At 40.9% G+C, this 26,614-nt stretch overlaps 2 protein-coding genes across 3 annotated transcripts in view; one reads left to right on the top strand and one right to left on the bottom strand.

Moving 5' to 3' along the window:
- Positions 1–743: 743 nt before the first annotated feature.
- On the bottom strand, positions 744–13,995 carry cars1 (cysteinyl-tRNA synthetase 1). 2 transcript variants are annotated; one of them, XM_086295767.1, is made up of 23 exons: positions 13,896–13,995; positions 12,320–12,547; positions 10,562–10,653; positions 9,362–9,450; positions 9,142–9,238; positions 8,560–8,658; positions 7,897–8,046; positions 7,347–7,487; positions 6,964–7,052; positions 6,745–6,866; positions 6,437–6,549; positions 6,140–6,268; positions 5,864–5,993; positions 5,389–5,492; positions 4,951–5,048; positions 4,631–4,820; positions 4,293–4,361; positions 4,106–4,187; positions 3,901–3,981; positions 3,524–3,591; positions 3,132–3,191; positions 2,966–3,049; positions 744–2,452 (listed from the first exon to the last, which is right to left on the bottom strand). In XM_086295767.1, exons 1-23 carry the CDS (start codon positions 13,915–13,917, stop codon positions 2,324–2,326), a joined length of 2,466 nt encoding a protein of 821 aa, XP_086151893.1. In that variant the 5' UTR covers positions 13,918–13,995; the 3' UTR covers positions 744–2,323. The 2 variants fall into 2 exon arrangements, with proteins under 2 accessions (XP_086151893.1, XP_086151902.1); XM_086295776.1 differs by lacking the exon at positions 12,320–12,547 and having other exon boundaries at positions 13,896–13,992.
- A 2,645-nt stretch (positions 13,996–16,640) lies between these two features.
- The window catches only part of pex16 (peroxisomal biogenesis factor 16), a 12,269-nt gene continuing 2,295 nt past the window's right edge, over positions 16,641–26,614 (top strand). Inside the window, exons 1-10 of the mRNA XM_086295752.1 lie at positions 16,641–16,914; positions 17,127–17,162; positions 17,704–17,780; positions 19,001–19,134; positions 19,824–19,924; positions 20,306–20,386; positions 21,349–21,498; positions 22,306–22,378; positions 23,846–23,965; positions 25,099–25,163. Coding sequence (XP_086151878.1) covers positions 16,782–16,914; positions 17,127–17,162; positions 17,704–17,780; positions 19,001–19,134; positions 19,824–19,924; positions 20,306–20,386; positions 21,349–21,498; positions 22,306–22,378; positions 23,846–23,965; positions 25,099–25,163 — 970 coding nt within the window. The 5' untranslated portion in view covers positions 16,641–16,781. The remainder of the gene's footprint in view (positions 16,915–17,126; positions 17,163–17,703; positions 17,781–19,000; positions 19,135–19,823; positions 19,925–20,305; positions 20,387–21,348; positions 21,499–22,305; positions 22,379–23,845; positions 23,966–25,098; positions 25,164–26,614) is intronic.

The following is a 26,614-nucleotide window of genomic DNA, read 5'->3' as shown; positions in this document are numbered from 1 at the left end:
GCTCAATTATAAATATCTCAGTATATAAGAAAAATTAAATATATAAGGTTGAAATTAAGCTGTACAGGATGTGCAATAGGGCATAACTATTACAGTGTGTACTGTGCATTAGATGGAGGAGTTGTGCAGGGAGATACCTGTGTCGTTCTGTGGTGCATTTGGGCAACGTAAGTCTCTCACTGAATGTGCTCCTGTGATAGGCCAGCACATCATGGAGCGGGTGGGTGGTCTTGCCCACCTTTGTCCTTGGACAACAGACCTGATAAGCCATGTTATGTGTATGTATGATCTGGCAATGTTCCAAACCGCCTAAACACGTTTATTGTGCACGAGGTGACTGCAGAGGAAAGTCTGTGACAAGCAACCTTTAAAAGTTCTCATTATTTCTGAATTTCCAAGAAAATATGAATGATTTTCAAGATGCCTTCAGACTCCACTGTGTTTTCCATGTGGGCCAGGCCACGTTTGACACAGAAATACATGCATTTTTATTAAATATTAAAGCTGCAACCCAAATTTGTGAACTTCAAATTAGAACCACATTTGAAACCTTACGTGTCATATTTTACGTTCCTTTAAATCAGCAAAATAAGTGACTGATGCAGAAGTATTGAATCACCTTCATGTTTACTTGGGCTGTTATTCTTCTGATCTGTCAACCACTGGCATAATGAAATTATCTCCCTATTAGGAGCTTAAACATGAATCCACAGTCACAGCATGTCACAAAGCTGACCACGTAATCATACAGCACTGCACTCGCTTACTCTTTATTTGAGCATCCCTTAAATCAATTCAAGTCATCTTATAACCACAGATATGGAGAACACGTAGTACAAAAATGCAAACCCCTGAAGGACGGCTGAATAACAAAATGCACTTTGCCATGTGATGTTACTCAAGCCACAAGAACCCATGCAACAGGTTGCAGGGGTTAAATTGTCCCAGTGTGACTTTTAAAACAAAAACAAAAACCAGCTGCTCGAGAGTTTGGTGGCATTTTCTATTTTCAATTCCACTTCTTGATCTCACAGCGTTTCATTATGCCACAGCTGGAAATGGCCTGTGAAAATGTCCCTTTGTTGAGATGGCACAAAATAAAGAACCCAGATGTTTTAAGGAATTGCTGAATCGATGGGGTCCGAGGTGTGAGGTTCAGGGTAGTGAAAGGACCAACAGATTCTCTTTGTTCAGTTAGTTATAAAAACAAAAAACAAAAAACCCAAAACACATCACTTGTGTTCCCATGTGCTCCAAGCACAGCAGGGTATAATGTACCACTAATTTTCTGCAACCATGAGGCAATTGCTTTTAACTTAAGGGCAGGAGGCATCTAGTTTTCCTCCATATGCTCCTAAATGAGGGTACATCCAATTAAAATAAAAATGTCCACCATACTTTATTAGCTTTTCAAGGTAACTCTTGTATAAGGTGACACAGGTATTGAGAAAGACACAAACCATCTAATGGTTTCTGTTACAAGTCACCTCTACAACTGAAACAATGAATTCAATGGTCGTTTCCCTGTTAGGGGTGAAAATTTGATCCAGTTCTTAGCAAAGGCCCTTTGACAAATGCACATTTGCATAAAAATGAACTATATTTGAATGACACAACATAGTTACTTTAACAGACCCGTGAGGTAAAAGGTCAAAAACACAGAGTGATATATCACACACTGCTGATCAGCAGGATAAAGTGTATGAAACAACAAGCTGAACTCAGTTCTACTGCGTATTCATTTGATCTCTTTCTAAGCTGGTGCAGCCCTCCACAACAGTCCTAGTTTCTTAAGTGGCCTCTGAAATTTAAATGTTTTAAATCCTTCCTCCGGGGTATCTTAATGAAGCTGTCCCAAAGATTCATGGTGGAAAAAAAAAACCCACTTAAAGCTGGTGTTTCCCATTAATCCGCTAGCCACCCATTTAGCATCTTTAATTCATGAAAGCACTAACTGTTAAAAAAGGCTTTAATACTTGAACAAATGGCAGTATCACAGAGTTTCAAGAAAAACATACACTGCTAACAGAGGCTGCACCGCCACATCATCAAAATCCCACTTTATTACCTGTTGCTTTGATTTTACTGTTGTGAAAGACGTCCAACCTCCAACAGAGCAAGAACAAAGTCATGTCGGGTGGTGGTTTTCTCTCATATTGCATGGTTATGGAATGTAAATGTAACTGTTACGTAAATGGACAAAACACAATCGTCGGTTTCCTGAACCAAAGTAGGATGAAGAGGAGACAGAATGAAGCTCTGGCCTTATTATTTATTCTATAGTTCTTCCCTGCGGTGTGGATGGATTGGCTGAACGGCAGAATCAGTTGCCATTTTGGTTCATCTGTAGATACTCGTTGTGTAACTTTTCTTGGGTCTCGTAGAGCTTGCGGAGCTTCTTGGCTTGACCTTTGCTGAGCTCCTTCCCTTCAACGTCATGAGTGGGGAAACCCTGTTAACGGCGACAAAACCAAACACACCTTTAAAGCTTTTCAGGTTGACACGGTTTGTGAGCTGTCGTTTCCATGGTAACTTTTAAATTACCTTTCTGAATTTTCCTCAAGTTCTGACGCACACACAGTTACACTGGATGCGGATGTCATTTCAAATAAGGACATTCATGTCTGTACAAGCAAATCCCCGTGAGCTAGGTCTTTCCTACTCTTGGATCCGCATCACGCCATTGACCTCAGGCACACGTCTAGCTGTGAGCACCAAATCCCCACTTTTATTGCTGTAACTTCATGATTTCGTGGCGTGGGGTCGTTGGCCCCGTGACCACCTCACGACCTGGAGTACCGGGTGCTAATCTTTGTCTTTGCTTTCCTAGATATCCCAGGTTTTAAGCCCTCAGCAACAGATTCCTGAGGTCATCAGGGCCCACGAGCCTCACCACCAACATGGCACCAGCTTAACAGGTTCTTCTCATGAAAAATTAAGCATGGGAGGTAAAATAAGGACTTACCGTTTCATCGAATTTTGAGTATTTGTCTGTTTCACTGCGAAACATTTCGCTTGCAGGGATCTTCATCTTGGCCAGTTTCGCCATCTGCAACAGTAACAGAAACATGAAGATTTCCCTGATGACACAAACGCAGAAGGTCACTGTCTATATAAACCATCAGACTGACCTCTTGCTCCTGTTTCTTCTTAGCAGCCTCTAGCTTCTTCATTTTCTTCTCTTCTTCCATCTGTGAAAGATGGAATTTTATTGTGTGAAATGTTTTAAAACACATGTTTGCATTTTTAAAAAACAATTTTACATAAAAATGAAGGCTTGCAGTGGACTTCTGTTAAAATTGTAAATCAGCTAAGAATTTCTTTTGTCTGAACAAACTAGCTGTTAGATGTTGAAATGCCCGTCCTTACATCCTTGGAAACTCAGCGTCCTTCAGTTTTGGGAGGGGGCACTTCTTTTTCTGGCTTATCGTTTACTTTAAATTGGGATAAATTATCTCCTGTCAATCTTAGGACCTAAACTGCTCCAGACATGCACTCGATGTGTGATGATGTCTTCTCTTACCCTCTTCTTCTCCTCTCTCTCCTTCAGTAATGTCTCCTTGTCCACTAGCTTCACCACAGTGGGCAGGCCTGCAACACAACCACTTTATTTTCCAACACTCTTCACTTTGTAAGAACGAAACAAGGTCAGAACTTTTTTACATTCTTACGAAGAGAGTAAAGGCTCGGATTTATTGAGCAGGGCATCTTACTGCGCTGCAGTCATAAAGATGTGATGAATGGAGCGGATAATGATTTCGTGACACAGACGTAGCCAGTTTATTCCAGTAATAACTAACCCAGTCCACAGACGGCTGCGCAAAGGAGGCAGACCTGATGAGGAAGATCAAAACCTGAGCCGATTCTTTATCTCTATAACTTCAAACACAGACATCTTACCTTCGTGATCTTCCAGACGTACTCCAAGCTCTGGCAACATGTCGTCACGGACAACATCGCAGAGCTGCAGCAGCTCTGTCACTGAATAAGTAAGAAAAGACAAAAAAAGAAGAAGAATTTCATGTTTCAGTTCTCTCTGATTCAACATGGAGGTGATGTTTTGAGTTATAAAGTAAACAGTTTTGTTTAAAGCGCATGTTCTTACCTTTCTGCTCTCGAGCAATTTTGCGGACGCGCTCTCTAAAATCTGACAGCACTGTGAGGTATGGCATCACTGCGCTCTCCAGCTGTGGACAATTAAGGGGAATTTTTCATATGCAGTACATTTCTCATAATAATAATGCCACAAGAGACACAATTCAATCACAAAAAGTGAAAACCAGTTCACTTACATCAACACTCTGACTCTGTCCACCCATGGGAAAACCTATGGGGTCCGATCCTTCAACTGCACCAAATATCTAGACAACAACAAAAGTTTCATTTGAAGGGTTTGTTAGGCATCTCCACACTGATTTTGCCCAGTAATGGAGTTGTTTCTTAACTTGGAGAAGTAACAAAGTGTATCACATCCACTTTCATGTGTGTGAATGGATGAATGAGGCATGTTGTATAAATGAGATAAGAACAAACAGCATGATTTCTCCTCCATACAGAATCAAGGTGTTCTGTAAAATTCATTATTCTGAGAGCTGTGAAACGATAAACGCAGCAGCAGAAACGTGCTCACCTTCAGCATGTTGGTGAGGTACGCAGCAATACTTTCCATCAGCATGCGGTTGGGCCTGAGTTTGACGCTCTTCTTGCTGGCAATGTAACCGTTGCTTTGGCTGACCAGCGTTCTCATCTCCTCCATGGCAGTGCGGGTGTCCACGTTGTCACACAGAGCCTCGTGGACGGCAGACTTCCTGTCACAGAAACTACACAACACAAGTCACTTTTTAGTTTTAAGTATGAATGTGTTGTGTTTGCACGCACACAACTCTGAAAGTGCAAATTTTGATGAAGAACAACAAACTGGTCTCCTAATCTACCGAGTCGCTCTCTCACCTGTTGTTGAGCTCCACCTCTGCCGTCTCCCACTTCTCAAACTGACCAGTGATGTCAGTAGGCGCACGCAGGATGTCTTTCACATTCAGGAAGAACTCCTTTCAAATAGAATAGAACAGAATTCAACTTTGTTGTCATTGCACATGCACAGGTACAGGGCAACGAAATGCAGTTTGCATCCATCCAGAAGTGCTTTAGTGATATAGATATATTACAATATATATTAGCAATAATATAGATATGTGAGTATATTACAGAAATGGGTCTATTATGGTATGTTATAATGTACACGGTATGAAGTATGTTATGAATATTCTATAGCTATAAGTATGTACAGGCTGTAGTGAGTACAAGCTACAAATAACAAACAAAACAAAAACAGATCAACACAAAACAGACAAATCTTCCAACACTGTCTTTGTTCTTGCTTTCACCTACATTCATAAACTTCTCGTACTGGACGGCTGACTCCATCGTGTTAGAAGAATAGTCCAGAGTGTCCTTCCAGGAATGCATCAAGAAAGCCAGACGGAGCTGACGTGCTGCGTGGAGACAAACAGTGAGACCGTTAAATAGTTCTACTCTAACTGAAGAACTTAGTGTTCATTACGTGTTTCTCTTCAGATATAAAATAAGTAACAACTGCTGTTGGGGTGAGAGAGGGAACCATTGCATTCAATAATAATTAAATGCAAAGTGGTGTATAAACAGATAATAAGTGAAAAAGTATGTCTGAAGAAGAAACGCATCATGGGAACCCCCAGCAGCATTCAGTTTGCTGTTAAAATGATGATTTTGGCTTTGAGCTGTGACCGTTTGTGCAGCCTCATAGCTGGAAAAACTCCCTGACAGTTTATTAATGGTGATGTATGCTCAAGTGATGCAGTCTACAAAGCAGGAACACATGTATCACCTGTGTTCTTCGCCAAGGCGTCCTTGATCGTGATGAAATTCTTCAGAGACTTTGACATCTTGCAGCCTGAGATTGTCAGGTGCCCGGTGTGCAGAAAGTACTGGACCCAGTAATCGTTCTCAAAGAACGCCTGTAAGCAGCACAAGCAACTGTGGTCATAACAGGTTTTACCCTTCATCACTGGAAACGGCTTTAAACACATTCAGGATGTTTCAAAGTGTGTGTTACGTCAGGCATTTACATAGTAAACAGGAACACATTTTCTGCAACAGTTACCTCTGACTGAGCCAGCTCGTTGTCATGATGAGGGAATCGCAGATCAAACCCTCCCCCGTGGATGTCCATCGACTCGCCCAAGATAGAGCCAGCCATGGCTGAACATTCAATGTGCCACCCGGGTCTTCCCTGTCACAACATTCAAAGAAAACACCGATGACTTCCTTTCTCATAAGTACAAATTCTCGTTCCATTTCACAGAGCCTCAAATGACACTTTCACGTTTATATAAAAGAAAAGCTTTAAATGCAAAGGATGATCACACGGTCTTTAAAGCCTCTGAAAATGAAGGCTCACCTTCCCCCATGGAGAGCCCCATGATGGTTCTCCAGGCTTGGAGGCTTTCCACAATGCAAAGTCATTCGGTGACTTTTTCTCACTTAGTCTCTCTGCAGAAATGCTCAGATCTCCTACAGAGCCAGGAAAACAACGACAACAGGTTAAAAACTGAACATTGTACTTATTCTCTACTCAAATATTGGTAGGAGGGAAATCTTGGTGAATCTCTTCTGCTCTCACTGAGTCAAGCACTGAAAATCCCCGACCTGTTGTCTGTTGTCGGGCATGTCTGCACCTGTTGTGTGGTGCTTGTTTTATAAGTGTACCTTCTCCCTCTTGTAAAGCTTTCTGATCGCCGACCGCCTCCGGCACCAGTTTAGCGTACGAGTGCTGCGGACTGGAATCAAACTTCAAGGTGTCAAAGTATACTGAACCGTTTGACTCGTACCTGCAGACACCAGAGAAACAAGTAACTATAGCGACAGCGATGCAAGCAGTTCGTTCGGTACGACACAAATCGTGAACAGCGGCGGCATCTTCCTCACCCATAACCATTTGAAACTATTTTCCTCACAAACTCCACGATCTCAGGCACGTATTCACTGACTCGAGTAAGGACATCAGGGGGAAGAACCTGTGTGCCAAAATGACAACTTAAATCCAGTTACAGCAGGAAAATGCTGATTTCAAAGCACATTTTAACAATGATATTTTAGACATAGTGTCCTTCCAGTAACAGAAGTTTGGACAGAGCAGTTTCAGCCATTGTTATCTCAGAAACGGTAACGTTCAACAACACAAGTAAAACTGAACAATTCATAGAAAAAGTTTCTTTACACATGTTGGATTTTTACAGGGGGCGTTTATTTAATTCCTTTAAGAGATTTTCTCAGAAAATCAAAAAATCATTTGGCTTTTTTATACTTACATTGAGTGCTTTCATATCTTTGTGATAGTCTTCTTCCCAGTATTTAGGGAGAAGGGAGAAGATGGAATTCTCTGTGACGTGACTTCCGAATTGTTTGTCCAACCAGTCTGCCAGCAAGTCCTTGGAATTCTCCAACAACACCTTGGGGAAGAAAAGACAATTCAATTGGACTTGTTGAGCTCATTTCCAGCTCCACACTTTTATTCGTGGTCACTATTAACAGAGTAGTTTTGCAGGATTCTAGTGATAAAACGATCCTTATTAGTTCTTGGTGCAGACCTGGTAAAACTGGGTGGAGTTCCTAGTTGGAACTCAGATCAGTCACACTAACCCTGAGTTACTAATCCCAAATGGTGGCAGTGAATATAAGCAGTAATAAAGCTAATCTGTCCTCCCACTGTTGTAAATGTAGAGCACTGACCATCTATCCATGAATCTGCTGCAGTTATTTTGGAAGCACAAAAAGCAAACAAAAAGCAAACAGAAAAAGCATTTTCTGTATTTCTAGTGATATTTCTCTGAAGTTGCCACCACATCAGAACAGACTCACGTGTGCCAGAGGTCGTATGACTTCATCTGCGGCTTTGCTCTCCATTGCTGCTTGCAGCGGTTGCAGACTGGCTGTAACTGCACTGTCCAGCCTTTCCAGCATCTGCTTCTTGTCCGGGTCTGTGGTGGAAGCCAGCTGGGCCTGAAACGGCTGGAATTGGCAGAATAACACACAGAAATCCACAGAAATTAAAAAAACTTTCAGCTTGTCTCTGTTTTTAGATAGAGCTGAAGCTTGGACTTCTACTAGCTACAGTACAGGGTGTACTGATGCTTGTGTCTATAGAGTCTAGTGTTTGTGCATGCTGTGGTTAACCAGCTGCTACTTCACAAACACTGATACAACCCATAGGGAAACCAACAGAGCCTGCCGATGGAGCAGAGTTGTTGTAGGAGGAGGTTTGCAACTAGATCTTCTGATATTATAAACTCAGTGACATAAATGTTTAACATTAACGCAGTATTTATCTGTTTTACTAAGTACTGCACAGTTCTGTTTTGTGTTATTTGAATTATCTGCCTCGCTAAATAATGACCAATAATCTCCAGAGAGATACATGCTGTGCGATCAATGAAAACAAAGAGAGAAGATTTACACCATCACTGTCAGATCAATAAGTACTTCACACAGGTGCAGTGCATCCAGGGCTTAAACCTGTCTCACCGTTCTGGCGCTGAGCACATCCTGCAGTATTTGAGCCGCTTGTGGCTGTTTCTCTTTGTACTGGTCCAGAAGGTAATTCTGCCGGGCTCTTTTAATGATCTGAAAGAAGAATATCCCAATAATAAACCAAAACAGCAGAGTTTGCTTATGCCAAAAGTTCAAAAGCATTCTGCATGTCAGTCTGGGTGCTAAACTGGCCTGTCCTGTAGTCCTGATGCCCGTTTAGCCCATTACAAAACAACAAATACAAATCAGCTCCTAATTTTCTGAGCAGCTGAAAACCTGCATGTGTACATTTATGTTTTCCCCCTGTCTAATTAGGTCATCACAAGACCCTGAATTCCTGCCATAACTTCTCAGAGACATGTCAGCTTACAAGCTGAACCTGTTTTTACCTGCCTATAAACACACAGACAGATGTGTGAACATGTGAATGTTAACAAGGACCTTGCACTTATTTCAACAGGGCTGCATTAATCATTACAGACACAGATGAGCTTGGACAACCCATCTCCCACATTTCATGCAAAAACCTTTATTAAAAAAATTAAAAACATCTAAAACACATCAAAGCAGACTTACTTTGTCATCTATGTCTGTAATGTTCATGCAGTAGATCACATCATACTTGAAGTAGTCCCTCAGTATCCTTCGCAGAATATCAAAGGATATGTAGGATCTGCATAAAGCAAATTATTCATTAAAATGTTGTTGTAATAGAAAAAAATATAACAGTCTCGCTATATGAAGGATCATTTCCAACCCAGAATTTCAGTGCTTAAATTCCTCTGATCTTGCTTACCTGGCATGTCCCATGTGGGAGGCATCGTACACTGTAGGACCACAGCAGTACCATGTTACTTTATTCCCTTTCTGAGGAACAAACAGCTCCTGAAACATGGAGGTTATGAACTTAAATGAGGATAACAAATACTTTAAAATAAAAAAATCTGATAAAAATGTATCTTACTGGTGGCAGCGGTATTTTTAAATGCAGTGTAATAGAAACGAGAGCCACAGCGAGAGATTAGGTTGCATAGATGGTTTTATTTCTACGTTTGTTTTTTCAGTCGAGACTTCTTCCTGATCCAGAACAGTCTGGTTGTGCCAGACTAACGCTCATCTAAGAAATACGGGCATGTTTATCAGCGCCACAAAGAGCCTTAAGCTAAAGACCATCTCGCTACACTTAAAATCATCTGGAAACCAGTTGTGCGTGCATGTGGCAAAATGCAAGCAGACTATAAAATTATGCATTAAATCTACAAATGTGAAGTGAAAGTGCTGCATTCTATACCAAGAATGAGAGCACATCTGTCCCAAGATACATCAGTCAAAAGAAATGTGACTATAACTTCTTTAAACCATACCTGGATTGCATACTTTGGAAAACAGTGAGGCTTTAAATCCTGTCACTATTAAAAACTTGAATGAAATAATCTAAATATATATGCATTCTTTCTTTTTATAAGTTGTACAGTAACGATCACAGACTCTTTAGAATTGTGTTTGCTTCAGTGGTTTAGCCCTGCGTCAGGCTGCCCACCTGTCCAATGGATGACGTGCACGGTCATACTTTTATTCCCATGTCTGCTCCTACATACGTTTCTATTGCAGCTCCAATTGTTAGTCACAAATGTGGGCGAAACGCTCACAGTTACATGGCAGAAACCGAGAGCTACAGATGCTTCGTGTAATAAACGAAGCGCCAAAGCACAAAATTTGCATCGATTATTTTTTAAGTTATTCGAGTTACTCGGTGAATTGTTGCAGCCCCTTATTAATCCCTTGTAACTTTAACAGGCCTCATAATCTTAATTTGCCTGCAAATCATAGCTTATCGTTTCAATTTCACATCACTGCATGAGTATAAATAAAACTGACTCTGTCCAGCCTGTGGCTATATATACATTGAGGGATGCGGTATCTAATGTAGCGACTTCACGAGGACCTCATTTCCCAGCAACACCAGCACTGATGTGCGCTTTACATTCGTCTCTACCTTTGCTCTTGTCAGGCTGTTGTAGAGTCGCAGCTGAGGAACATCTGTTCCTGCTGGTGGAGACCAAGGAGGCTGGACACGCTTTCCTTTGACTAAAAAAAGAAAGGAACAAGGGACAATTTCAGTTTTCACATCATAAGAAAAGGGGTTCTACCTCTGTCGAAGCTATTCATATGGATGCTTTGGTGACATCATGTTCCATTAGGGCTAATTAATAAGACTAATCAATAAAGGCTACCAATAAGACAGTGACTCAGAGCTCACGTCAGATAACATGAGACAGTGAAAGAGCAAAGAACTGATGCCCAGTGCTGTGATAATGGTTCAAAAACTGTGACACATGTAAATGGATTTATTTTTGCTTGAAATAGTTAAAGTAAAGCAATGACAGAAATCTGTTATAGGTTCTAGTGCAGTGCTGAGGAGTGTGATATTTCAACAGTAGTTAACAATAAATATAAATATTCTCATCATCCCATTCTTATCAAAGACACACAATAAAGTTTCCTCTTCATCAGTGTCAACAAAAGAAAATATTTCCTCTTTAGTCTGAACTTCTGTCACTGTGTCTACCTACTGAGCTTCAATTTCCAGTCAAATATTTGCTCAAAGGCAGGGTTCAACATCCACACAGCGCATCAGAAAAAGAGTTGATGCAGTCTGCACAAAGGGAAAGCACAAGTACTGTTCACAAGCAGTGCAACCCTGCTAGAATATGGAATCTAAAAATAGTTAGATACCCCATATGATTAGTTAAAAAACAACTTCAAGTGGACACATTGTGCTTAAGATTGCTAATGGTCAACACGTTTATTTAACATGGCCAGAGTCACTGGTCATAGCTGGCGAACATATCTTTGATAACCCCGACCAAAAGAAGCAGGTAAGCCCAAGAACTCCCCAGGAAACTCCACTGAGGACACAGAGTGAGGGAGGCTGCTGTCCCCAGAAGTCTACAGAACCAGAAGTCTTTTAACAACCACATGGTAAAAATAAATTTTTTTAAAATATACAGTTTTGAAGCATTTCTGGTTTTGCTTCACCTTTCAGACCCCAAACTTACATCTATCGTGTCTACTGTGTCCTTGTAAAGAAGAATGGAATTTTCCAGTAACACAGCAGAGTTAAATGGAAAGTGAAGGTGAAAGAAATGAAGGAAATCTAGACATCCGAGACTGGCACAGCATCAGATGAGCAAAACAACACACTGGAGTCCCCGGATAAAAATACAGCGATGAAAGTGAGCGTAATAGGTCAAATTTACTATTTACTGGCTTTTTTAATAAGAGTTTCACTCCCACTCACATCAGCCACGTAACCAAGTACGCTCTTACACATCGTTTAGATTAATAAATAAACATTTCTGTGTTCTATCATCAGTTACTCTTTCTTTTCATGATGTTTTACATTTTTTGTAAAGTTGTCCTTATTAATATTAAGCTATTTAGCCAGGTATGGGAACAAAGAGTATTTGCCTGTGGGGTTCTTCACCAGCTGTTGCTGCCGTGTTTACACAGCGATAACGCGAGTCTCCTCAGCGCTTAGCTGCAGGTACCACACACATCAAGTTGCTATGACTGACATCAAAAGTGCAAGCTAAAACAGAGTTCATTCCAGTGCCTGCAAAGGAAGCCTTAGTTCATGCTGAGAGTCAGTTTGTTTAAGAGGGCACGTCACAGCCTCAGAGTGCCTCCACATCCACGGCCAGCAGGCGCAGGACCACATCTAGCCTGTTCATGCCTTCAGCTTTCTACTCACTGCTGCTTTCTGGGTTGAGGTCCTGTTGCAGGGCTGCTATGTGTCTGTACCAGCGCAGAGCGTGGACATGTTGTGGATCTGGGGGTCTGTGGAGGAGCTTAAAGGCTTTCTGGTCGACCTGGGTGGGGCTGAACCCAGCCAGGTAGCTGCGTGAGGTTAGGTAGTCATTCAGGGCCACTGTCAGTGCAGCCTCCTCACTTATCTGTAGCAAGAAGCCATACTCAAAGGCTGCAGAAACAAGAGGGCAAATGTTCGCAAAGAATTACCACCTTACTCCACTGGACAGTGGAATAACCAATGAGACTAATGACTTTGGTCAGAGCCAAGAATTACTCGATCAGTTGGAAAGTCAGCACACGTCCAAAGTAAACTGCACTTATGAGTGAGTTAAATGAAACTACTCGCTACCCAAACATAGCCTAGCAGAACTAATGCTGAATAACACTGGCCTTTAGCCACTCACAGAGAACCTTATATATGTATAAGAAAACAAAAGAGGTGCAAGCACTGAGTGGAAACAGGAGAAAGCAAAAGATGGAGAAAAAAATGTAATTAAGGGTGCAGGTTACATGTCTTATAGAAGCAACCCGTGATTTTCATACTGTGTTACTATTTGAGCTGTAATTCTAACTGCAGGTCAACAAGTATTTGGACAGGAACACATTTTATATCAATCAAGGGGCTGAAAATAAATACAGCAAATATTGGTAAAACTGTTAATGTTACCAATGTTTTAAAGGGTCAGGTTTCACTGATTTAAAGGTAAATTAGGAACGTACTAATAAGCAATTTCTTAGTTATTTTAGGTTCATTTCCTTCTTAACTTGAAGCTGAAAGTCTGCACTTTAATCACACCTCGACTGTTTTATTTCATTGTTGTGCTGTATAAAATTTAAATTACTGACCTGAGAGTAAAAATCACAGTAAGCACTTGAAAACGTTAACAGTGTTTCTCATAACAGGCTAAGTTATACTACTACTACTAGTAGTAGTAGTAATAATAATAACAATAATTTCAATGCTTTCCATAAACCTTTGTAAAAATATCAAACAAAAAGGCGATACTGTCGGATGCTAATAATTTTCTTAAAGATGACACGAAAGAAGATGGAACTTAAACCCGAACATAGACTTAAACAAACCACAGTTCAACAAAAACACCCCACACATCACACAGGAATAGGTTCACTAAAACACTATAAACAAATAAAAGAGAATAAACTGTAGTTACTTCATAACATCCTGTTTGACTGGACAAATGAGCCGAAGACCTTTTTTAAACGCAGACAAATTGCTAAATAGTATTTGCTGCCCTGTGTTTATGCCGAGGTATTAAGTATTAGTTTAAGCTGTATTTTTTATATGAAATTCGGCTTGTCACTCATTGACAGTGTTTCCTTTAGCTAAGCGGCTCAACTGCAGACTTTGGGACACAGCTCTACATATTAGCTAGCCTGAGCGTTAGCATATTCGCTGTGACACTTCATCAAAATGCGTTAGGTTGTGCTGTCATAGCTTTATGCGGTTTTTCAACTAACGAACCCATAAAGCAAACACCATATATTATTTACTGTACCCGGATCACCCGAAGCCGACATTGTCACAGTAATCAAAGGCTGGATGCTGATGCAACAATAACGTGCCCGGAAGAAGAACCCGTATAAACGACGGTAGGAATAGGAACCAAAGTGTTTGAACCTGAGAGCTGGCGGACATAAATGATGGTACACTCAATGTTTTTTGTTTTTGTTCTCTCTCTGTGTGTGTGTGTGTGTGTGTGTGTGTGTGTGTGTGTGTGTGTGTGTGTGTGTGTGTGTTTGTTTAAGACACTGGAATGCAATGCAATAAAATAAAATACTATATACAATAGAATAAAATAGAAATACAAATGCTATATACAACTGAGTAAGAAAATACAAAAGTACAACTTCGTCAGAAGAAGAATTGTACAAGAATTGCACATATAGCAGTCTTATTGCACATGTGAGGGTTTGATCAGCTGCAAAAGTCTTTATTATGGAGTCTGACAGCAGTGGGGAGGAAAGACCTGCGAAATCTCTCCGTCCCACACCGTGGGTGCCGCAGTCTCCCACTGAAGGAGCTGCTCAGTGCTGTCAGAGTCTCTTGCATGGGGTGGGAGACGTTGTCCAACAGGGATGACAGCTTAGCCGCCATTCCCCTGTCACTCACCACCTCCACTGGGTCCAGAGGGCATCCTAGAACAGAGCAGCATCCTAGAACTTTTAAGGAAAAGTTGATGATCAATCAAGCTTAAGTTATATGGGCACGAGCTGGAAAAATTTTTTAAAAATGATTTCTTGGAATGTGGTTTTAAATCTCAGTGGAAAAGTACCGAGATTCTATAGTTAAACAGAATCTGAAAAAAAGAAAGAAAATAAAAAATATATATCTAGTTTTTGTTGCCTACATTGTAGACTCTACATTGTAGAGGGTGACGTTGCCTTTAAACAGGGTACAGTCAGGGGTTAAAGTGGGATTCAGCAGGTGGAGGAACCCTAAAATTGGCTGTAATGGCTCAATGTGGGGAAAAGTATAATAACACAATAACTTCTATTGAGAGCTCCAGTATATTTTCTTAGGCTGTGATCAAATGACCTGCTGCTCTTTGTGGATTTACACAAATTAATTCAACAAGGTGTTAGCAGGTGTTTCATGAGTTGTCCTGGCTGATTTCCATCCTCTACACTGACAGTATCTTGTTTATGCAGTCTTTTTTCTAAATGGTATAAAGTTGTATGAAGGTGGAATTCAGTCAGTGGATCATCAGCTAAAATTCATTTGAATCTCTGCTACACTTGATCCAGGGCGGTCCTGGCCTGTTTGGCGCCCTGGGCGAACACTCCCTTTACCCCTAATCCTAAAGTGTATTTTTATTTTCTTACTTTTCTTATATTTATTGTTTGTTTACTTGCACTGCTGTAACTGGAGCCTCGTCATCTTGTCTCTCTATATACTGGACTGTATGTAGCGGAGATGACAATAAAGTTTATTTTGACTTCAGCAGTGAGCAGGCGCACCGAGGGCTCTCGCGCTCACTTTTCGTGTATAGAATTTCGAAAAAAACATCGGTGCAAATAATAAGTCTGTATCATGATGTCTGGTGTTTTCGTGTTTGTTGGTTTGTTTTTATTTTGTTTTATTTTGCGAGTTGGTTATTAGATGCTGCTCCCCGCCGCCCCGCCCTCTCCTCTCTGCGCCGCAAGCAGCAGGCGCACCTCGCAAACGGTGGGCGCCCTTACTCCCAGCAAATGGGCGATAGAAAACCGCTCGGTGCCTGTACCATTCCCAATATGCGCTGGCTGACGTCGGGGCAGCATGAGTACCAGCAATTTTTTTTTTTTTGCTGATGCCCGTGATGCCGCCCCGGGCAACCGCCCGTGTCGCCCGTATCAAAAACCGCTACTGACTTGATCTAACCTAACTCTGACCATGAACCCACGGCTACTGTGCACCAGTCACACACTGTTCTTTAAGCTTCAAATTTCCAGTTCATCAAACATCACTTATCAGTCCTTACCTTTAGATCTGACCTCTCTTCTTCCCGTCTTGTCCTGTCTTTCCTAGCTTTCTCCATCTCTGAGTGAAGTTGGCTCTCTTTTTTCTCTCTCCCTGTGAGATGCAGCAGCTGGACCTGTGAGACAAACGTCACACAAACAGTTTGTGTGTTGGCTGATTTTTGTTGAGCTGATAGAAATGCTATATTTGAAATTACCTGCCACTTAAAAAAATCTCACTCCCTTTATGCTCCTCTTCACTAGAGGTACATGCTGAAGTACCACAACCGCAACTTAGGGACACCTGCAGTCATTCTGGTGTTGTGGCAAAACCCCCCAAAACAAAAAACACAGTCCCACTTTTAACCTCTGACTTTGGCACGCGTCCTAACTTTTTATGCGACATCCACCGATGAGGATTATTAAACGAACAGGACTGCCTTTCATGTGTTCAAAGAAAATCTATGAAAAATGAGAAACAGGAAGGAGCAGGAGAGGATGGTCATATTAGACTCAGACGTGGGCACACTAGTTTAAACAGAACATTATTTATGACATGGAAACGCAGTACAGGAAAAAGTAATTACTGTGGAGACGAAGAAACTGTTGAACATCTTACATTACACTAACAGGAGTGTCAGGTGCTGACAAGTTCAACTCCAAAACCTCCTCCTCGGTACAGTGATGGTTAAATCCTCTGATCTGGATCATATTGAAAGACATTTACTTTTCGGTCCACACTCCGTACCGGTTGGTGGGAGTAATGCACCGTTTCGCTGTTTGCCAAAAGCAATGGCAGGCGGAAGAAGAAGAAGAAGAAGAAGCGGACGTTTACGATATACGATATACTTTTGGAATATAGGAGTAAGAAGTCACACAAGTAGATTAGCTGGTCTGTTGTGAGCACAGCGGTTAAATGCAGAGTGTGTCTTTCAGAGAAAGCTGAAATGTCTCACGTTAAGGAGTATCTGGACAAAGTGACGCGCATTTATGAACGCTACACCGAGTATGTGAGGAGAAACCCAGCTGCCACCGCGCAGCTGGAGAGTACCGTGCGCACTCTCTCTTACCTGCTCGCAGGTCAGTCGCAGCAGCAGGTTTATACAGTGTGTTGGGATTAGGGTTCTCTGTTTAGAAGTAATGCAAAAGCTCAACTGGACTTATGATTGTTTTTTGGGAGGTGAACTCTCCAGATCTCTTGTTAGTTTCACTTTAGCTCGGCAACACTAGCTACAAGTGCTCGTGCAGTGCAAAATGAATGACGGCATGTTTTCTTTGTTTGTATTTTGCAGGGAGATTTACAGATTCCCATGAAATATCTGAACTAGGTAAGTAGATGTTAAGGACCAACACAGAGACTAGTTAGTTCTTTCTTGCATCAACGCCTCATATATTAGTAGGAGTTTGCCATGTGAATGAAGAAATATGAATGAATACATAAATTCTGAAAAGCCAGAAGGCTCAGAGATCTCCGGAGAGACATCATGTTCTCTCAAATCCCAGATTATGTCCTGTTTTACATTGATTGGAGAATGGTGACCCTCTCCCAGCCTGTGCGCCAAAACATTATACGAAACAAAATAAACATCTATTTATTTTTAGCATTATAAAACTTTTTGAAATATTTTTTTCCTCAGTTACATAATGGACATAAATGGTTTGCAGATTAATTATATTACAGGATACTTACTTGAGAATAATAATGGACTATAATTTGATGTTAACATTGAGCGGTGAGGAAACTTTACAGGTTATATTATCACTATGCATTCTGTTCAGTTTTCTAAGCATTATGTGTCCACAAATGAACATACTGTATATAGGTGTGTACTATTCAAATATTTTCATCGTCATTTTTTACCTTTGTAGTGTACTCTGCCTCCAATCTCCTGGTGCTATTCAATGACCACATTCTGCGCAAAGGGCTGAGATGTACCTTCCCTGTGGTGAGCTCTGCTTTCATTCAAACAAAAACCAGTTCTCACAGTACAGTAGAAAAGAAAAGCATTTACTCTCTTTGCAGAAGAGTGCAGTGAAATTGAAATGGCTGTCCTTTGTGGTGCAGCAATAAAAACTAGAAATTCTAAAGAGATGCTTAAAAAAAACTTATGGTCTTAGTCTATTGTTACCATGATCAGTTTTTATAGTTTTAGTGACCCTATAGGATTTACCAGAGCACAATAGGACAAATACACTGTGCTGCTAAAGTATTCACTTACCCATCCAGGCCATTGAATTCTGTGGTTTAAAGCTCGCTGCCACTGGACAGTAGAGCGGTGGCAGTCTGATGGACTGTGCCGAGTGTAAAGTTTGGTGGAGGGGGGATTATGGTGTGCGAGTGTTTTTAAGCACTCAGCGCCTTAGTTTCATTAAAAGGAACTCTTAATGCTTCAGCATACCGAGACATTTTGGACATTTTCATGCTCCCAGCTTTGTGGGAACAGTTTGGGGATGGCCCCTTCCTGTTTTAACATGACTGCGCACCGGTGCACAAAGCAAGGTCCATAAAGACATGGATGAGTGAGTTTGGTGTGGAAGAACTTGACTGGCCTGCACAGAGTCCTGACCTCACCTTTGGGATAAATTAGAGCGGAGACTGTGAGCCAGGCCTTCTCATCTGAATATCCAGCTGTAGCTGCTTAAGGCTGATTCCAAAGGCTCCATAATGCCCGGCATCAAATGATCAGTAAACCAGATTGGTACAAAGTAGTTTTTGGTCTTTATACTTTTGTACTCCCTTCATAAACACTATAGTCGGGTGATTAAATTGTGCTAAAGCTCATCCAAGAAGCTTGGCTTGTGATGAGTAGCAGTGTGCCTGCCTGTTCCTTCTGTACGGCTTTCAGAATGCAGCTTGGTAACCATTGCTAGTGTGAGCCGAGGACGTAGCACTCCACCCTGTTTTCCAAATATGTTAACTTCTGGTTTTTAAAACTAACATTGCAGCAACCAAAACACTAACACTGAGGCTCAAATAGATGGGCTGAGAAACCAATGGCTAACATCACCATGGCTGCATCCATCTTTTACTGTACGGTTTCCTTCAGTAAAGAAACTATACAAAGACTTCAGAAACTGTGCACAGGATGTTGTTCTGGGAAGAAGTGAGGGTTTCATCCTTTTTCATCTAATAAGTCGTCCATCCTTTGTGTTGTGGTGTTTCTAGTCCATCTCTCAACAGAGGCTCCTGACGTGGCTGTCTGTGCTGGAGTATGTGGAGGTCTTCCTGGAGATGGGGGCCTGTAAGCTGTGGGGTGAAGTTGGACGATGGCTTGTCATTGGACTTATTCAGATTTTTAAGTATGGCTTGGAAACTTGACTTTAATTTGAAATTATAAAACACTGATACTGATTTTGCACAGGCTACATTTTAAGTTATTTTTTTGGAAAATGGAAAAGTAAAAATTACTGTACATGTTCAAAAGGAGGACAATAGCTTTCCTTCTGTGCCTATTGCTTTAATGCATAGGCACAAAATATAGTCTGTGTTAGACAAATGGTGTTCCATCTTTGTGGTTGTTTCAACATGACAGTGTAGCTGTCAAAGGACTCCACAAAGACTGGTTTTAAATTTGGCATCATGAATTTAAAAGAACCTTAGCATTCATTGCGTGTCCACATATTTTTGGCCTTGTAGTGAGTAGCTGGGAGTGACTCGGTGGAAGACTACGCTTTTCAAAGTGCTCTTTGAAGTTTTCTCTAGATTTATTTGTGATTTTTGTTTCCAGATTTTGAAGGTTCTAATTGTTATTTTTTTAAATCCTTAAGTTGTGAATAGTTTTTAAATGCTTTTTATGTGACTTCTGAGGAGCTCGGAAAGAAAAGCGACTGGACTTCTTAAAGTGAAGACATTTCAAGAAGCTTCTCAGATGAGCGGTGAAAAATCTTCAAGAAACTTTTAATGAGTCCAGTCGCTTTTCTTTCCGAGCTCCTTAGACTACCGTGACCTGGATGACTGAGAACAGACATCTTATGTGACTCCTTCACAGGGCAGTTTTTCGGATTGTGCTTCTTCTGTGGTACAAATCTGGCATCCAGACTTCACCTCCCATAATCCCCCTTGACAGAGGTGGAGACTTTGCTGGTGAAGGTCAGTTGTCTTTTATAAAATGGCCTGCACCTTCAATGACTGTGAGACGTTTTGTTTTGAATTGAAGAATGTAAAATCAGATGTGAATTCATAATGGCTCCAGAATCCTGTCACATTTGACTGTTAGCATTTCTATTGTGAGCTGCAGGGAAGCATTTTAGCCCAGTTGCTGAAACTAACTGAGTAACTTGGGCTAAATAAGTAAATAAAGGCAAGAGCCTGATAAAGTAAACACGTGCTAGCAGCGCTTCTTGTATGCTAAAGCTCAGAGACTCCCTCAAAAGTAATGAATCCTTCCTTAAAGCACACAAACGAATGACATTTCTCACTTCCCGCTCTGTGATTTGTGCGTGAAGGCTAAATTAACGCTTTTCTCCATAGATGAAAGTAACACAGAGCAGCAGGAAGACACCTGCTTTGTGGGCCAGAGGTCAGGACGAGTCATTAGGCCGCTCGGCAGTGGTAAGTTTGGTTTAAACTCTTTAAAACATTTTAACCTCTTAAGATTCAAGCTGCCTGACAATTAAGCCTAAAACCAAATCCTGTGGTACTCAGCTGGTGTGGTATTTGAAAATATCCAGTTTCTGTCTGAACAAAGGCCGGCTTCTGAGAAATCTCTTAATGCCAACTAACACCAGGTTGTCCTTAAGCTTCTTTGTTAGCTCATATCACCTCCTCACTTGATTTAAGAGCAGGGTTCTTAAATTGCACTATGCTTTATCCATTCCATGTTGTTCCCCTCTATCTGTCCCAGATGTTGATGTTTATTTCATTTAGAATTTTCCTTCAACAGCTTCACCGTGCATATAAACGACTGTGATTCAGCTTCTTCTGTTGTCTGGCCAGTTTTCTGCTATATATCAATGTGATGTATGGGGTGGTGAAGTCGTGTAGGCAGACTTTAAATTCTTATAAATTCAGACAGAACTTGGGTTATTGTATTTAGCCCCACAAGTCTCCTCGAGAATATGTCCTCAAGATCTGATTGAATTGCTGACTTTCAGCTCTAATTTAAGGGGTTTACAAAACTGGCTGATTGCATTACCTGTTCATAGATAGTCAGCTGTTTTAGCAGTAAACACTTATACAATGCTATGTGAAGTATTCCTGAACTTTTTTGTGGTAAACTGTAAAAAGAAACAAAGTTTTTTCTTCTTTTGTTTGCTGCTTGTTTTCAAAAATGTTGATTTGAATTTGTAACTGAAACAAAAAAGTGACCAAATGTCTTCATGTTAAAACCTTTAATGAACTTCATTCTGTCCTGTAGATTAAAGTAATAGACATTGTTCATTAATTTTTTTACTTTGCTGTTAGACAGGAAAATCCGCAAATGTTGTAGAGCGAGTGTCAGGAGGGGGAATAAAGATGCACCTCTAACTCTGTGCTTTTTGTGCGTGATCTGTCCCGTGTTGGTGATGTGGCAGCTCCCTCGCTGCAGACCCGGCTCTGGGGAGCACAGAGTCACAAAAAGCAAAGGAGCAGCTTAAAGGAAACACTCAACAGCCAACCAACACCTCTGGGGCTCCAAGAGACAATTGCTGAGTCTGTGTACATCGGACGACCCCTGGCGCACTGTATCCTTACCTTCCTCTCTCTGTGTTGCCATACCTGTTTAAACAAAAGTTCTGTTATTCCTGATATTTCTTAAACGTGCTCAATCATCCAGGTAAGGAAATCCCAGAAGCTTGATTCTGTTCAGCTGGACTTTGTGCTTTCAGTGGGATCTTTGCTGTTCTTACGTTGAGGCAGGTGAACAGTTAACGAGGTGGGGATGACGTTTACAGCCAAAGCGTGTACCTCAGGACAAACACACCACTGGTGACACTCGAACAAGAAAGTTCAGTGTGAAGTTTACAGTTGGAGTAAGAGCAGATATTTTAACTGCACTGCATTAATAATATTTTTGAGAAGATTAAAAGCAAACATATTTTGTAGCATCCTCTGTGTGGACCAGTGTTATTTATTTAAAATCACAAATGCCATCTTTCCCTCTTAGCCTTTGAACATTTCTGTTTTTTCAACAGTGGAAAACGTTTTTATACATCCTTCATGTCCATTCATATTTGTCATGTCAGTAATAAACAGTTCAAAACATTTTTAAAATGACACTTTGCTGTGAAACCACCACAGCTTTGACAGAAATACACTGTGGATCGGAAAGCTGCAATATCACCGTCACCTCTAGATGGCAGACTGCGAGCCAGAGTGTGCTTCTTATAAGCAGTGAGAATCAGTCTGAAGCAGTTAAGTACTTAGTCCTGGAACAGGTCAAGGTTTTCAGACTTTCTGGCCTCATATAAATATCCATTTACAGATGGCTGCACTTCGCTCTTGTGGGAAGTTATTATAATTTTCCTTAAATCAGTTCTTCCCAACTGCAGTACTCTGCCTTGGACTCTTTGGAAAACAGTCTTGGAAGCCATGGCTTATCTCTGGAGTCCTTGAACTATCCAGGTAAGCGAGTTCCTCTTTTGCAGTCCTCCAGTTGGCTACTTCATTATCAAATAAGAACTTATTAATTATTATCTTGGAAGGAAAATGTGTGCGGGTGGAGGATGGAGTTGAGACAGGACAATAACCAAACAAACAATCTGCGTAGTACCCAAATACACATACATCCACCTTTTATATTGTGCCACATACAAGCAGAGATGGGCAGTAACGCGTTACTGTAATCCGATTACTTTTTCAAGTAACGAGTAAAGTAAGGGATTACTATTGCAAAAACGGTAATTAGATTACCGTTACTTTCCCGTAGGAACGCTGCGTTACTGCGTTACTAAAACCGTGATTTTTTGCGAGAATGTCTCACGACAGTGACGTAAGCGAGTGCGACGTTGGTGACAACAGCTGTGTGCAGATCAACAATGGATAATATATCGAGTGTGGGAGAGAGTATGAGCATGCAGCGTTTAAAGCGTGGAAGTACTGACCTTACTTTGAGTTTGATTCCATAAAAAGAGACAAAAACATTAGTGTCCGCTGTGCGTGGGAAGAAAACTTCTTTTTACAGCGAAAAAAACCCCTAAACTTCCAAACAAGCACCGAGTAGCTACGACGTAATGGGAAACTCACAGAGAAACTCGCGGATTCTTCCACTGACCGCGGCACACCTGCACCAGGGTAAACCTCCGCCTACCCCACTCCTGCTTTACAGGTGAAAATAGAGCAACAGGACCGCTGAGTCTTTGACTTTATTTATTTTCTGCTGTGTTTTACTTGCATCTATTTGAAAGACTGAGTGTAAACACAAAAAATATTTTATTTTATGTGCTGGAATGTGCAGAAAATAGGTTTAAATGTTAAACTAATTTATTCAACTCAGAGAATGTTGCATATAATTAAATTTTTTTCTTGATGCATAAAGTTAAAAGATTAAAACTAATAAAACAAGTTTTAAAAAGAGACTTTTCCATTTGATTACATTTTGTATGATGGATTATGCAGAAAAAGTAGAATTGGGCTGAAAGATCTATCACTTTATCACCTCTTCAGGTTGTAAATCGTGTTTTTAAAAAGTAACTAAGTAATTAATTACTTTTGAAAATAAGTAATCAGTAAAGTAATGGGATTACTTTTGGGGGGAGTAATCAGTAATTAGTTACTGATTACTTTTTTCAAGTAACTTGACCAACACTGCATACAAGTCACAGCAGGACTGGTCTTAATTAGAATAAATAATTTCATCCATCGGTTTTAATTTGTAATAAATGAGCATTTTACTTGTTTTATAACAAAATCACAGGGAAATGTGACGAACAGTCTGGATGTCACAGTAGCTGTTGCAGGAGGGACAATCATCCAGACAAGTAAACAATGAGTTACAAACATGAAGCAGCAGCTCAGGATGTGTGCTGTGAGGCATCGAAGTGTTAGAGGAGATCGTGAAGTCGTTTCAGCTGCTTGTCCTGTTTCTTCCAGCTTCGCTGCGCTCAGCGACATCAAATTTCAAAATCGATGGGAGAGGGCCGAGATGAGGAGGAGAGCCTTTCTGTTGTTCTACTACCTTCTGCGTTCCCCCTTCTATGACAAATACTCTGAGTAAGTATCTGTGGTTAAGTGGTGTTTTCAGCGGTTTTATATCGTCTTCTGAAAAGTGTTAAAATTAGGATGACATAAATAATTGTACAATCTGTAGAAAATAGTACTGTGCAAAAGTCTAGACTAATGGTTATTTATGCTTTTTAAAAGTCTTACGAAAAATGTCTTTAGACATGAGCTGTTTTGTTTGTTTGTAAGCAGAATCATTTAACAAAAAGAAGTCCAAAGAAAACCTTTGGAACGTTCATCAAGAAGAACCTAAAAACGAAGAAAGTTGAGGCTGTGTTGAAAAATAAATTTGGTCATACCAAATATTAACCTTCAAGCTCGTTAGAACGGCAGAATCCAGAGGTTATACCGTTTCAGGAAGGTTTCCTAAATGTAAAGAAACCTCCCAATGGTTTCTGCTGCTCTGGGGGACCGTGGGTGGGTCCTCTGGGCCTGTGTGGGCTATGACCTCCTCTTGGTGCTGGTCGTGTAGGCTGGGACGAGAGGGTGCAGGTTAGATGGAATTGAGGCATTGGGGCAAGACTGGCGTGGGGAGATCCTGGTGGTTGGCTCTGTGCTGTCGGCCCTCTCTTTTCCTTTTTCACTCCTACTGTGTCTGTCCTGTCTGGTCCTCTGTGGCATTTAAGGGTGGATTTTGGTGCGTGTACCCCTCCTGGCGTCTTCATTGGGGATGGCATGCAATGAAGGGGTATCGCTTGTATCAAGGCTTTGTATTGGGCGTTACAGGGCGTTGAGGCGGTGATGGATGGTGGGGGTGTTGTAGCTGGGGGATGGGTGGGGCCTGATGGGTCCTGCCGGCCTGGTTTAGTGGGGCTTTGGGCTGGGTGAGCTGCAGTTGGGTGACCTAGTTCATTACAAGGCCCGGATGTATAGGGGCCTCCCTCCCCCTGCACTAAGGATGTATCAGACAAATACAGGTGACAGATGTCCTAAACTGGAGCTGGTGGTACATACTAGACGATGGTTTGCTTCGTGTTTCATCTACAGGAGCAGGAAGCCTGTCAGTACCTTCCTGAAGCCACCCACCTCCCCAAATAAAAGGAGTGGCTGGTGACTTTTGCACAGTATTGTAATTCTTGTTCCTTCACTCTTAACAGTGTTACTTTTTACTCCTTCATGTGCAGGGAAAAGATTCTGTTCCTGCTCAGACTTTTGGCTGATCATGTTCCAGGAGTCGGGCTTGTGGCACGTAAGTAGAACCGTGTGCTCATTCTTCATGCACGGTGTTGCCTTGCGTTGCTGTAACGGTCGAGAATTTAGACGTCTTAAAGCTGTTTGTAGAACAACTTAAATTGTGACTTTAAAAAATAGCAGCTTTTGAAAATTGAATGCATTTCAGAGTTCTACTTCGTAATGCGTACTGTAAACATTTGTGCGTGTGAGAGAGATGAGACATTGTCACCTGAAATTGCCTAAAATAATCAGGTGAAATGATTTCTTTAATTTGAAACAGACGAAATGAGTTTAGAGGGTTCGTACGGGTGCTTGAAATCCTTGAAAATGCTTAGATTTTATTAACTTGGTGTCTTTGGCAACAGCTTAGGGGGAATAATAGCAATATGACAGACTGATCCATATGGGCAGTTCCTCGGCTTTCATTCAAAGTCTGTTTATCGTGAGCACCGACACATTAAACAACTTAAACATTATGAATGGCTTCAAGCTCACACTGAGGCCTGTGGGGCTCTATCAGCTACGGAGACGACAGACACATGTATATGTGTTTTTTGTATATGAATATTTCATATTTCAAGGCTGCCTGTTTATTTAAGGGAGATGAACAATACATTATTATTTGACATAATTCTATGACAGGTGATGGACTGAATAAATAGATTTTAGGTCGATGTTTGTGCGTTTTTAAAGTCTTATATGTTGAATTGAACTGAGTGTGTCATCTGTTCAAAGCCTCCCGTCAGTGCTGTTCTCCATGCCTGTCTTACTGTACATGGTGTTATTAGCACAAACACTTTAAAGCTGATCATTTAGGACTGTAACAATAATCCAGAGAGCAATGTAGTCAAACATCTCACAGTTAGTTTTGAATGAATGAACTTCACATTTGCACATATTCATTTTTAAGTGAAATGTGTGTTTTAAGTTTATATGAAGTGTGCTGGAAAAGCTTGAAAATGGACCTTGAAAGTGCTTAAACAGTGCTTGAATTTGACCCTGAAAAAGGTGTATGAACCTTGAGTTAACATGTGGGAGAATCCACTTCATTTGAAAGTCACGTGAATGTGCATCGACACTAAAAATCCAGTAACATCCGCTGAAACTGCATTATCATATCTATCTTATTCTCTCGGCTTCTCCATTTAGAGGTTGCCACAGATGATCCATCTGACTTTATCTCTAATACCATCTTCTCTCAAAAACCACTGTAATCACATTATCATATATATGTTTTCTTCTTTCAGCTGCTTTCTTTAGAGGTTGTCCTCAGTTTTGTTTCTACTACTGTAAAGTTTTATGAGATGTTACTTTTCACAGGTAGGCCAATCACAGGTGATACCTGCGATACATTATTACAGTGTTATACATATGATATGATAATTCACTTTTGTTTTCTTTCTTTTTCTAAAACGTACCGTCACATTACTTATCACAGGCAGAGTTTATTATTAAGAAAGAGTCCAG

Source organism: Aulonocara sp. 'chitande type north' Nkhata Bay, linkage group LG1, assembly GCF_057382095.1.
Source record: "Aulonocara sp. 'chitande type north' Nkhata Bay isolate Kocher_YH1m ecotype deep benthic linkage group LG1, A_spYH_male_GT1.1, whole genome shotgun sequence".
Taxonomy (NCBI): Eukaryota; Metazoa; Chordata; class Actinopteri; order Cichliformes; family Cichlidae; genus Aulonocara; species Aulonocara sp. 'chitande type north' Nkhata Bay.
This window is presented reverse-complemented; position numbering and strand designations above follow the sequence as displayed.

What these genes read in the sequence shown, in the direction of transcription:
- cars1 (XM_086295767.1), bottom strand. Translation starts at nt 13,917, where the DNA reads ATGTCGGCTTCGGGTGATCCGG. An exon ending in CCTCAACCCAGAAAGCAGCA is followed by an intron (nt 10,654 to 12,319) that starts GTGAGTAGAAAG and finishes TTCTTTTTTTAG; the next exon opens with TCAAAGGAAAGCGTGTCCAG. An exon ending in TCCCACATGGGACATGCCAG is followed by an intron (nt 9,239 to 9,361) that starts GTAAGCAAGATC and finishes TGCTTTATGCAG; the next exon opens with ATCCTACATATCCTTTGATA.